This window comes from Talpa europaea, assembly GCF_964194135.1.
Source record: "Talpa europaea genome assembly, chromosome: 8".
Classification (NCBI taxonomy): Eukaryota; Metazoa; Chordata; class Mammalia; order Eulipotyphla; family Talpidae; genus Talpa; species Talpa europaea.
The window spans coordinates 94,784,445-94,796,633 of NC_140075.1; the positions used below are offsets into that span (position 1 = coordinate 94,784,445).

The following is a 12,189-nucleotide window of genomic DNA, read 5'->3' on the forward strand; positions in this document are numbered from 1 at the left end:
GGGAAGCAGTTTCCAGTGACCTGGGTCAGCATTTTACTTTGTCAAACCTGCAACTTTGCTAGCTGGGCAGAGGGTTGAGGAAAGAGAGTAGCTGGTAACTCTGTAGTCAGAATCCATCAATAAGAAACCTAAATTGACATCAGGCTACACTGAGCCTGGGTGTCTGGGGAGTCTTTATTTTGCAACTGATTCTCAGGATCTGGAGGAACTAATGGCACATACCACATACACCTCTTTATACCTGAGGCTTATTAATTTCAGGCTGATGCATGCACTCCCCCACCCTGACCTCCCCTGCGCATGCATGTGCTCTCAGGTGCCCCCCACCTGGCACACTCTATACTGTCACCACCTATGAGCCAAGGAGTAACCTCCTTCCTGTAAGCCTTGCTGGTGAGCATGCTGGTGAGCACAGCTGCATTCGCTACACTCCAGGGAGGAAAACCCAGCGTGACGCCTCTATTCCTTCAGGGCACAGCCACATACCCCACACTCCACAGAGGGCATCCCAGCACAACCCAAGCCTTCCCCACAAAAGAAAGTGGGGTGAGGGTGGGATGAGAGTTCAGTGCTAACTGCTGGTGCTGTGCTTTGGGCAGATTCCCCACTCTGGAGGCACCCCATGCTGTGCTACAGCAAAGACGGGCTGTGTGCCTCCCTCACCACCCTGCCCTCTGAGGCCCTGCAGACCGAGGCGCTCAAGCTCTTCAAGGTAAAGTAGGAGCAGAGCCCAGACCCACCCTCTGGCGTCACACCCACTGTGTGCCCTGGCTCTGCCCGCCACCCCCTCTGTGGCTATACTTGGGTGCAGGATCCATCCAGTTAGGAGGCTACTTGCAGAGGGTCTGAAGAGGTAGGGAATGAGCTCCACAGGGCAGTCATGGTGTCCTTTTTGGAGGGAAGGCAGCTCTGGGACTTCACTTATGAGCCCTTGGGAAGCATCAGTGAAATTCCTCATGAGAAGCTCCCAGCAGGAAAGGCTAGGCTTATGTTGCATCTGTACCTGTGACCTATTTTAGACTGTTCTTTATGCCCATCTGAATATGGTGTCTTTCCAAAAAATGAATATGCTTGCTTATGTAATGGAAACATTAGAGGAATGATTCCACCCCAAAGTAGCCCCTCTCAGCACGCACAGATGCTCTCAGGCAGTAACACACCCTCTGAGCAAGGGCAGGATCCTGGTGAGCGTCCCTTGAGCCCTGGGGCCACAGTCTGTCCGCTGTCACTGAGGATGAGAGCCAGAGACTGAATGTGCCCACCGTCATTTCCGTGCAGTCCTGCCAGCTCTTCATCAACGTGCCTGTGGAAGCTGCCTCAGTGGACTACCACGTGTCCCTAGCCCAGGCAGCCCTGCAGGTCTGCCTGGTTCACCCCGAGCTGCAGAGCGAGATCTACTGCCAACTCATGAAGCAGACCAGCTGCCGCCCGACTCAGAAGTACTCCCTCATGCAGGTGGGCAACCTCAGGGCACAGCAGCTGACAGGAGGTCATGGGCAGCCTCAGTGCTCACAGCTGCCCACTCTGTGCCCCCTCCTAGATGTCTGTGCACAAACTGTGATTGCTCTTCTGGGCACAGCCTGACCAAGTTGGCCTTCCTGGTACCCACAGAAGGTTGGGGGCTCCATTTGGAGAGAGAGCTGAGGGCTGTGTAGCTCACGACCGAGGGCTGGTGATACTGCAGACCCAGCTCTCACCCCCACCCCGTGCGGCCTCTTCCTCCCACAGTGCTGGCAGCTCCTGGCTCTGTGCGCCCCACTCTTCCTGCCTCAGCACCACTTCCTCTGGTATGTCAAACAGCGGCTCCAGCGCCACGCAGATCCCAGGTGAGTAGTGAGTGTCACTGTCCCTGCCACTCCAGCAGGAGCGACACAGGGAACTAGGTCAGGTCCTCCCTACCCTCTGAGTTTGATCATCATCGTGTATGCAAATGGCAAGTGGCAATGGGAGCATGTGAGGGCCCCCTGTACACCAATCCTTGTGTTTTGTGGGGTCCGCATGTGAGGCAGCAGTGCCCCCAAATTGTCATTCTCTGGTGCCATGTCTTTTGACTTCTGGGGGCACTATCTTCGTGAGCAACCTGCAGCATGCAGAACCTAGCTGGCAAATTAACACTCCAGCCCAGATTCTTCAGGGCTTTTTTTCGTGGCCCGCCCGGCTGCAGATTTGGTCCAGGGCTGGATAGGGAACCAGGGTGATGGCAGGAATGAATGGATTCCCTACTATCCCTTCTTCCTTCACCTGTCTTTTCAGAAATGAAACTGGCCAGTACGCCACCTACTGCCAGCGGGCAGTGGAGCGAACCCTGCAGACTGGGGAGCGGGAAGCCAGGCCATCACGTATGGAAGTGGTGTCCATCTTGCTGCGAAACCCCTTCCATCACTCCTTGCCCTTCAGTATCCCCGTGCATTTCGCCAATGGGACTTACCAGGTGAGAGGCCGGGTGTGCTCCCTGTCCCAGAGCTCATATCACCATCCCAAAGAATTCCTTTGGGTGCTATGCCTCCTTAGGCTTGGCAGGTTCTTAGGCAAACCAGCAAAAAGATGGGCCATGGAGGGAGGAAGGAGTTTGAATCCCACTTTCTGGTGCTGTAGAAGTAGATCTTTTTTCCTCTCTCTCTCTCTCTTTTTTTTTTTTTTTTAAAAAAGCCAGAGGGTTTTTTTTTTTTTTTTTTTTTTTTTTTTATAGAGGCATGCTTTATTTATTTGTTTGCTGGTTTGTTTGTTTGTTTTGTTTATACATGCACTGGGTACAGTCAGAAGTGCGGGAGGGAGGGTGAGAGAATTCACCAGAGCCAGAGCGGGGAGCAGAGCAGGCAGAAGGACCGAAGTACACTGCTGAGGGGAGCAGCGGGCGGCAGGAGAGGTCTGCGCGCCATGTGGGACCCTCCTCCGGTGGCCGGGGAGCAGCCGGGGATCGAACCGGTGCCGCAGAGGCCGCGCGCAGTTTCGCAACCCAGCGCTCAACCGCTGCGCCACCGGGGAGGCCCTCTCTCTTTTTTTTTTTAATATTTATTTATTTATTTATACAAGCCCTGGGTACAGTCAGAAGTGCGGAAGGGTGAGAGAATTCACCAGAGCCAGAGCAGGGAACAGAACAGGCAGACAAAACACACTGCTGAGGGGAGCAGCGGACGCGGCAGGAGAGGTCTGCGCACCATGTGGGACCCTTGCCGGCAGCCGGGGATCGAACTGGCGCCACAGAGGCTGTGGGGCAGCTTTGCAGCCCAGCGCTCAACCACTGCGCCACCAAGGGAGGCCCTAGAACTAGATCTTTTGAGCCCATTGAACAGAGAAGCTGAGACACTGACCAAGTGTCTCAGCAGCATGAGGGAGGGACTCCAAACGAGTGATAGTAAAGTAGGACCAGGGCATATGTCCAGTTCCACTTGACATTGGGTGGACTCATCCCTTAAGCGCTCTGCATCTGAATACAAACCCAACTTTCTTTGGCTCTTGCACTTGGCCTTGCTCCTTTCAGCCAGGCTTTTATACCTGCCATACCCAGACCCCTCCAGCAGCCCTAGTGAGTTCTCTCTGGGACAAATGCCTCTCCCCTGCAGGTGGTTGGTTTCGATGGCTCCTCCACAGTTGATGAGTTCCTCCACCGGCTGAACCAGGAGACAGGCATGAGGAAGTCTTCACATTCTGGCTTTGCCCTCTTCATGGATGATCCCTCTGGCAGGGACCTGGAACACTGCCTGCAGGGGAGTATCAAGGTGATGAGCTCCCCACTAAGTCAACTGAGCCCCTGCTGAGCCTCCTCCAGGCTTTGGGTCTTTGGTGGGGAAAGAGCCTGTCTGGTGGATGCTGACTATTCTCCAACAGGTCTGGTGCTGAGCCCAAGGTGCTCCCCCAGGTAGGCATTTTAGGGTGGCTGCAACCCTAAAGTGTGCCCATACTGGCAGAGAAAAGTTGGTTATGCTCTTGTTTCTGGAGAGAGCTCCACATCACACCTTCCCTTGAGTGGTTGCACATCCAGGAGAAATGCTGCTTCTCAGTGTGGCATAGGACAGGAAGGAGTTTCTCAGCAGCCCCAAGCTTGCTGGGTCTCATATACACACGGCATCTGTACGCCAAGACCCACTGGGCGTCATGGTGGTCACCTCACTTTGACCCTCTCTGCTGGGCTGGTGCTATGCTTGCGGGATCAGCCACACTGTAAGGAGGCAGACCCTCCTGTTCCCTCTGTGAGCGAAGACCCTGCAATGGGATTTAAGACTTATGCTGTGTTACAGTCAGGGTTAGTGCTACGGGGGTTAGGTGTTCGGGCATGTGTGTGATGAGTGTGTGATGAATGTGAGTGCTTTGGCTCCAGTGACTGCTTTCTTTATGGGGACAGGACTGAGCCTTCCATAGTCTTTTACTATTGCCTGGAAGAATTGTATTTACAAAGAACAGATCTTCTTTGTAAATGTCTGGGCATCTGTAAGATTTGTCACTTGGTAGGCCTCTGGGTATACTTGTTGAAGAGAATGGCATTTGGAATTATAAATGGAACATCATTTTGGGGGCTCACCTTACTCTGGGGAGGTCCCCTCAGGGGGTAAGGCCAGTGGGGCAGCATTCTGTGCTTTGCTGCTCACGCCAGATCCAGGGCTATGCCTCCCTGTCTTGTCAGTGAGATTCGTAGGCAACTCTGTCCTGGCCATACAAGGCCCCTGCAGGTCAGCCTGCTGGAGGACAGTCACTCATCTCTGCCCTGCTGCTCTGCCCGTAGCTAGCCCTGGCTGCACCTGTTCCTGTCACTAAGGGCTTTTCTCATTGTCCTCTTTTGCCTCTTCAAGATCTGTGATGCCATCTCCAAGTGGGAACAAGCCCTGAAGGAGCTGCACTCTGGAAAGTTTGAGGGTGGCACACGTGTTGTGAAGCTGATGTACAAGAACAGGTCCTGAGCGCTGCCCTTGGGGGGACGGGCGGGGGGCTGTGAGCATGAGGGCTGCTCTGGGATGCCATTCACTGCTTCCTTCACAGCAGGGGTCCAAGATGGACTGCTTTTGGTAGTCACTAACTGGGGCCAGCCTGGCTCTGCTGATCCTGTGCTGCCCTGGGCAGCTCAGGCTGTCAATGTCTGTGCAGCATGTGTACATGTGAGCATGCAAACACACTGCTGAGACCTTCATGGCTGCATGAGTTGCATTAGGAAAGTGAAATGTGTGAACACTAGATATTTAAGGCTAAAAATAACTAGGTCCTATACCAACTCTGGGAAATACTGGAGACATCCTGACTTTTTATCAGTTTAAGAAATTCCATCCCAAGCAGTGTCTCCAGGCAACTGATCTTCATTAATCTCTTGGAGTCTTTACTCATTCAGTTCCCTAATAACCTACGATTCTAGGTACCAGATTTCCCTCACCGAATCTAGTAAGACTAATGGTGTATTCAGAATTAGCCTCGTGCTGTTGCTAGGAGAGCTGCTGACCCTGCATCTGCTCTATGTCATGCTTCATTTTTTCTGGAGGCAACAGAAAGCAGACTCACAGATGATTACCAAGAGTAGTTTCTGTCTTTGAAATCAAGAGCAACAGATGCAGAGATGGCCTCATCCATTTGGGATCCCAGTTGAGTCTTGGCTTCTTGTTGCTCTTGCCTTTAGGCTGTACTTTCGGAGTCAAGTCAAAGGGGAGACAGAGCGGGAGCGGCTGCTGCTTGCCTCCCAAACTAGTGGAGAGATAGTGGCAGGGAGATTCCCTGTCAACAAGGAACTGGCTCTGGAGATGGCTGCCCTCATGGCCCAGGTAAGATTCTGCTCGGGAAGCGGGAAGGGTGAGACCCATGTTTGGACTCACAGGTGGAATGAGCCATTTAGCCTGAAACACAGGAGGTCCTGCAGGTCCCATGGTGCCCACGGAGAGGGTGGTCTTGCTGTCACTGGTGTGGAGAGCAGTGGGCCCTTCTCCCCCCTAGCAGATCCTCATTGCAAGATACAGGCTACACACAGAACTCTGGGCTTGGAATCCTGAAAGCTGATTTGGGTCCTAGCCACTTCCCCACTGAGATCTTGGCCCAGTCAATTGAGCTTCCTTTCCTGTATTCTTAAAATTCTCCCTGCTTACCCTCCATAGGGTTAGACTGATATTTAGTGTCTGTGGATAAACTGGTACTAATAACTGTCAAGCATTCTAAGTAGAATTAGGAAGAGGAAGGCACATTTCAACTTCAGCTCTTCCCCCATTACTTTTTTTTTTTTTTTAAAGATTTATTTACTTATTTATACAAGCACTGGGTACAGTCAGAAGCGCGGGAGGGTGAGAGAATTCACCAGAGCCAGAGCAGGGAGCAGAGCAGGCAGAGTGACAAAATAATACTGCTGAGGGGAGCAGTGAGCATAGCAGGAGAGGTCTGTGCGCCATGTGGGACCCTCGCCCGGCTCCTGGGGATCGAATCGACACTGCAGAGGCTGCAGGCAGCTTCGCAGCCCAGCGCTCACCGCTGCGCCACCCGGGAGGCCATCTCCCTATTACTTTTAGGAAGCTCTCATGCCAAAGGTATCGGGATACCTTTATGGTTCCCATAAGAAAGAGATCAGACCTACATGCTGGAGAGAAAAGGGAAATAACAGTTGATCTTTAACATAATGAACATTTATTGAATACTCTATAGCGGGCCCTGTGCTAAAAATTTTGTTATCCCAGTCAGTTCTCATTCCCACTTAACGAATGAGAAAATCGGATCCAAAAAGTTTAAGCAGTTTGATTAGGATCGCAAAGCTGGTAAATGGCAGAGGTAGGATTTGAGCCAGGTGTCTGACTCAAAGGCCAAACTTGGAACATGCTGCCGCACTCTGGGATCTGAAGCATATTCAGCCCTATAGGCCTACTCTTGGATGGGAACCAGACTTTCTGCATTGCTTTCTTTTGTCCGCCACTAATTAACTATCTTTGGAGAAGACAATGTCAGCAGTTGGTCTAGACAATCTTTAATGTTCTAGGACTGAGATTGTTTCTCTACTGTCTATGAAACAAGGTAATGTGTCTGTTCATACCCCACTAGTAATTAATTAATCGTTTATTTGACCTCTCCCAATAGCAATCTCTGCCCCCATTCCAACCACCTCTGGACTCTGGACTGGTCCTTCTATGTGCTTCCACCACAGGTAGAATATGGGGACTTGGAGAGGCCTCCCCCATCAGGCTCTGGGGGCACACCCCCTGCCAAGGCTCAGCATCACCTCCAGCAGGTCCTAGATCGGTTCTATCCAAGGCGCTATAGACATGGGGCATCCACTGAACAGCTGAGGTAGGCTCGTCTTGTGGGAAGTTGCTGTGGGGACGTAGGGGCTGCAGAGTTGGAGAAGCCTCAGAGCTGGGACGAAAGCACGTTGACACTTCACTAGCACCCTTTCTCTCTGCCCCTCCCAACCAGGCACATGGCAGATCTGCTGGCCACAAAGTGGGCAGCACTGCAAGGCTGCTCCTCTCCTGAGTGCATCCGCATCTACCTGACAGTGGCCCGGAAATGGCCTTTCTTTGGTGCTAAGCTCTTTGCTGCTCAGGTAAGTGCCTGTGGTTTCCAGTAGGAATTGTTACCACACTTTCAGGAGGGACACCCTAATTCCTTCCTGGAGCTACTGTCTCCATGAGGTCATGTTGAGCCAGTCCAGATTGCAACGCCTGCTCACACGCTAGTAACCACCAGAGGTCGCTATCTGTCCACGCATTGCTGGCCAAATCCAGATTTCTACCGTCTAGAGCAAATTCTGCTTTGGAGCCAGAATTACTTCTGTGTGACCCTCATCTTTCCTTTTTTTTTTTTTTTTTTTTTTTTTTAAGATTTATTTATTTTTATACAAGAACTGGGAGAGGCGCGGGAGGGTGAGAGGATTCACCAGAGACAGAGCAGGGAACAGAAGAGGCAGACTGACGAAATACACTGCTGAGGGGAGCAGCGGGTGAGACAGGAGAGGTCTGCCGTGCCATGTGGGACTCTCCTTGGCCAGCCGAGAATCAGACCCGCGCTGCAGAGGCTGCGAACAGCTTCAAAGCGCTGCACTCAACCCCCTGCGCCACCAGGGAGACCAGGGAGGTCCTCATCTTTTCTATTTTGACTTCTTTCTCAATGCTACTACCTCTGGGGAAAAAAAGATAGGATAGACTAATTCAAAGACTTGATATGCTATCCCCCTCTCAAGTATGTTTTCATTTATTAAAAGGTATGAAAGACAGAATGTTATCAAGTATTTGAAAGATAGAACAGACATCTTAGGAACATATTGACATTCTAGACTAATACATCTCTACTGACTTAGCCTGGCCACAGGGGAAGCTAACTGCTCAGGAAACAGTTCGTTTCACCTGCATGAATGCCAGGTGGCCAATAGTCATTTCAGTTGGGCCTTTACTGGATGTGAAGAGAGTATGCTGTCCTTGGAACTGGATTCTGATCCTGTTCACTGAAGATACAGATTAGATAGTACATATTCACTTGGTCACTCAACGAAGAATTGCTGAGCCCCTGAGCCTGGGACACAGTGCTAATTGTTTAAGGTTATGAGAGATGAGCAGATCAGACATGTGCCCTGCCTTCATCGTGCTTCCCCTTCAGTGGGGGAGATACACATTCTCACATTTCTCGCCCCAGCCTTTTGGGTAGGAGAGATAGGAAATCTTCTGGATTATCCCCATGTCCTGACAGAAAATTAGTCATTCCAGGAACTGTCTACCAAATAGTCACTTTTCTCACTGGGAGGACCTAAAGCCCATCAGATTGCATCCTTTCCCTTCTGTTCCTTTTACAGTCCCTGGGAAGCTGGCTGAAGGAAGATGCACTTTGGCTGGGGAGACTGGGGGTAGATTACTGTCAGTTTCCAGGAGTTAGGAGCAAACAGCCTACTCTCCTGGTGTTGGCAGAGCAGCCAGGCCTGATCTCTGTCATCAGCAGAGCTCCTCATCAGTGTGCTGCAGAGGACAGGTTATAGGTGCTCCAACAACAAGACCCCCCCCTTGGGTTAGTAGGTGGCCAGCACCCCAAGGCAGCGCCTCCTGCATGAGGCATCATTTATCCTGCATGCTGCATAAATAACCTTCTTCTGTTTTCTCAGATGAGAAAAAGGTTGGCAGTCACTGCCTGGCAGATCCCTAGAGGTGCCTTCTTCCTCAAAAAGCTCTCATGGTTCAGAATCCCTTGCTGTGGATATGTCTGATGGGTCCTTTCTGTCCCCCCAGCCTGCCCAGCTGTCTTCCAGGGAGACCGCTCTGGTGTGGATTGCGGTGAATGAGGATGGCGTCAGCATCCTGGACCACAACACCATGGTAGGAAGGATGAGGGTGGCCCTCTTCCCCTCCTCCTCCTGAGCAGTGCCTTGTCTTCTCTTCTCTGCACCCCAACACCTGAACTGTGGTTCCCCTGTCCCTGCCTCCTCTCTAGAGTAGATACAACAGATACTCAAGATGTTAGACGTCCACATTATGACCACTTCAGAATTCTCCCTTCCTGGTCTAGAAAAGATTGGGGGGGGGGGTAACGGCAGGGGGAAGATGCTGGTTCCTAACTCAGTAGGAAGAGGAGTTTCCCTAGAATTGACTGGCTCCTTCCCACAGCAGGTGCATGTCACTTACCCGTACTCCTCAGTGATGACCTTTGGTGGCTGCCGGGATGACTTCATGCTGGTAATTAGATCCACCCTAGACCAGAGCTCCGGCAAAGGCCATACTGAGAAGTTGATCTTCCGGATGGCTGCTCCCAAGGTGGGTCTGACAGCCCCTGAACCATTTACTGTGATCTGGTAATGAAGAGGTGGGCTTGAAGCTTAGAAAGTAAAGCGGGGTTATGACAGTAGGGTTGAAGGGCTCTGCCCCCAAAACAACATTTGACCTTGTCTCTGATCGGCACACGAGAGGGCTCGGGTAGAGTTGCAGCTCAGCAGTCACTGTCCGGCTGGTAGGTGGAGGGACCAGCTAGGGCGGGAACTCACTCCAGTGCAGCTACTACTAGGCTCTTCACCTTGTCGTTTTTAGTTCTCTCAAGCCCCAGCACCATGCAGGCTTGAGCCGAGTGCCCACCTGCTCTTCTTCTTGCAGCAGACTTGGGCTACCGTAGCTTCTTCCTCAAGGTGCTCTCACCTTACCTGGACTCTGCTGGCCACAGAGGGAGGCGATCTGCACGTGCTCCCTTTCCTTATGGCCCTGAAGACAGTCCACAGGCCTCTTTTGTTTTAAGGGCTTTGTGCCTACTCAGTACAGGAAATACTGACTAGAAAAAGGAACTTAGACTCTGAAACCTAAGTCCTGATGCATATATAGTTCCTGATTCCATGAGTATAACTGGAAAACTATTTTCTAATCCTAAAATTGAAGTCTTCCAAACCTTCTTTTAACACTACCCTGCCACAGGAGAGGACATACTCTTCCCTCCAAAGGTGTCCCCTCCCCTGGCTTAGAGATAACCAGAGTGGCATCTGCTTCTCTGTGAGGGTTCTGTGCCTCTCAAAGGATCACCAGACCATCAGGTGTCCATTTCACTGGCTCCTGAACCTCATAGTAAGGATATCCTGAGGACATTTTCTCCTGGGTGGGTATCGTAAGAGGTAAACAGAAGGCCAGGGAGGTTATGTATCCAATCTAAATCAGTGAGAAAGCCAGGATTCCAGCCAACGCTGGTTCAGCTCCTTGGTTCTCTGTTGTCTCCTTAGATGGCAGAAGCTACCTTTGTCGTGGCCAGCTACATGAACCACTGCTGCACGGCTGCAAACCCACCCAGCCCCCCACCTGCCGCCCGCCATTTGTGGGAACTGGAAGGACGACAGTTCTTTGCTCCGGTTCCACATGCTGTCAAGGGCCCAGCATTGCTGTGACTATTTCTCCCACCCCACCCCTGCCACCACCCAGTGCCTCTGGAATTAGACAGGTATCCTGGGGTGTGATACTACTGTGATGGGCCTAACAGCCCCCCCACCTACCCTCACCCCTTACACTATCTGTTCTGTGAAGTGTGTATTTCAGTGTCCATGCAGCTTTTGTCCTCTATGTGCCTTATGTTTCAGAGCCCAACTTGTAAAAATCCAGACTCATTGTAAAACCAGTCTCTTTCACAGGAATACTGAGCTCTGGATGCTGCCTGATTCTAGACACAGGCTGGGACGGTCCACTGTTACTGAGGGTGTCAGTGCCATAAGTCAGAACCGTCTCCACTGATACTCTCAGGAAAGCTAGTTATTTTTATGTTATATAATATATGGTCCTTGTGTCGGGATTTATACTTGAAATTTTCTCAACATCCCTGAACAGGATAGGACTAAAATTTTTAATTTGCCTGAACTGTGACAAAAGCCTAGTAAACTCTCTAAACTGGACTTGCTTTCCCAGATGGGAAAAGTACAGAGGGCTGGATAAAAAGGAATACTCATTTTTCCCTTCCCTAGCTGTGCCTGCAGCACCCCTCCTGGGTTAGCAGCTCCCATCCTTGCAGAGCAAGGTGCTGTCCCATGGAGATAGAAGCTGTTCTCCCTCCTTCACGTTGGACTGTAAGCCCAAATGGGCACCACATGCTGTCCACGAGCAAGGGCTAGGTCCAACTTGACCTCTCCCTGCCCCGTTTTAACAGCTGGACAGGGTTCAGTGAAAACTGTGCTCGCTACTGTACGACAAAGTGGTCGATATCCATTTCCCCGCCCTTTGAAATAACAAGCAGATGCACTCAGCTTTTTGCTGCTCTGTAAGGCCACCAAAGATAAATCAGAAACGAGATTCATTCAGGTTCATAGGCCTGGATTTTCTCCTCAAGACTTCTGGCAGACTTCTGCTGGGAATGTTCGAGGGCAGTGAGCACATATGTGATACCTGTTGTAGCCTAAGGGCATCAGGTGAAAGAAAGTGAAAGCTTTTGTCACCTTTTCACTTCCTGATGATACCAATATCCTTGTTTCATAGACTTAGACCTATCCAGTACAGATGAGATGGTCTTTGTCCCCACCCTCCCCTAACAGAAAAAAAAGACGAAAGAGTTGATTCATACTCTGATTTTCCAACATCAGAGATGCTGAGTTTTATTTCGTAGTTACCATGTGTCAATAAAGTGCAGAACACTGTGGGTTTAGCATTAGCAGCCCAGACCAAGCCTTTCACCCGAACAGTGAACAATGTGTGTAGCACACACTGCTAAAACTGCAAGGCTGCAATGCAACTAATCTGAACAGCCCAGCTGCTCAACCTTCCTCTCACCCTTTCAACAGACAAGCATGACGAAAAA

General features: G+C 51.1%; 1 protein-coding gene across 1 annotated transcript in view; it reads left to right on the top strand.

Annotated features, from left to right (window-relative positions):
- Window positions 1–10,795, top strand: part of PLEKHH1 (pleckstrin homology, MyTH4 and FERM domain containing H1) — a gene marked incomplete at both ends in the record, with an annotated part of 43,228 nt that extends 32,433 nt beyond the window's left edge. Inside the window, 12 exons of the mRNA XM_084240661.1 lie at window positions 600–712; window positions 1,279–1,455; window positions 1,729–1,826; window positions 2,254–2,431; window positions 3,564–3,719; window positions 4,788–4,888; window positions 5,600–5,741; window positions 7,100–7,242; window positions 7,369–7,498; window positions 9,168–9,254; window positions 9,543–9,689; window positions 10,634–10,795. Coding sequence (XP_084096787.1) covers window positions 600–712; window positions 1,279–1,455; window positions 1,729–1,826; window positions 2,254–2,431; window positions 3,564–3,719; window positions 4,788–4,888; window positions 5,600–5,741; window positions 7,100–7,242; window positions 7,369–7,498; window positions 9,168–9,254; window positions 9,543–9,689; window positions 10,634–10,795 — 1,634 coding nt within the window. The remainder of the gene's footprint in view (window positions 1–599; window positions 713–1,278; window positions 1,456–1,728; window positions 1,827–2,253; window positions 2,432–3,563; window positions 3,720–4,787; window positions 4,889–5,599; window positions 5,742–7,099; window positions 7,243–7,368; window positions 7,499–9,167; window positions 9,255–9,542; window positions 9,690–10,633) is intronic.
- Window positions 10,796–12,189: the final 1,394 nt, after the last annotated feature.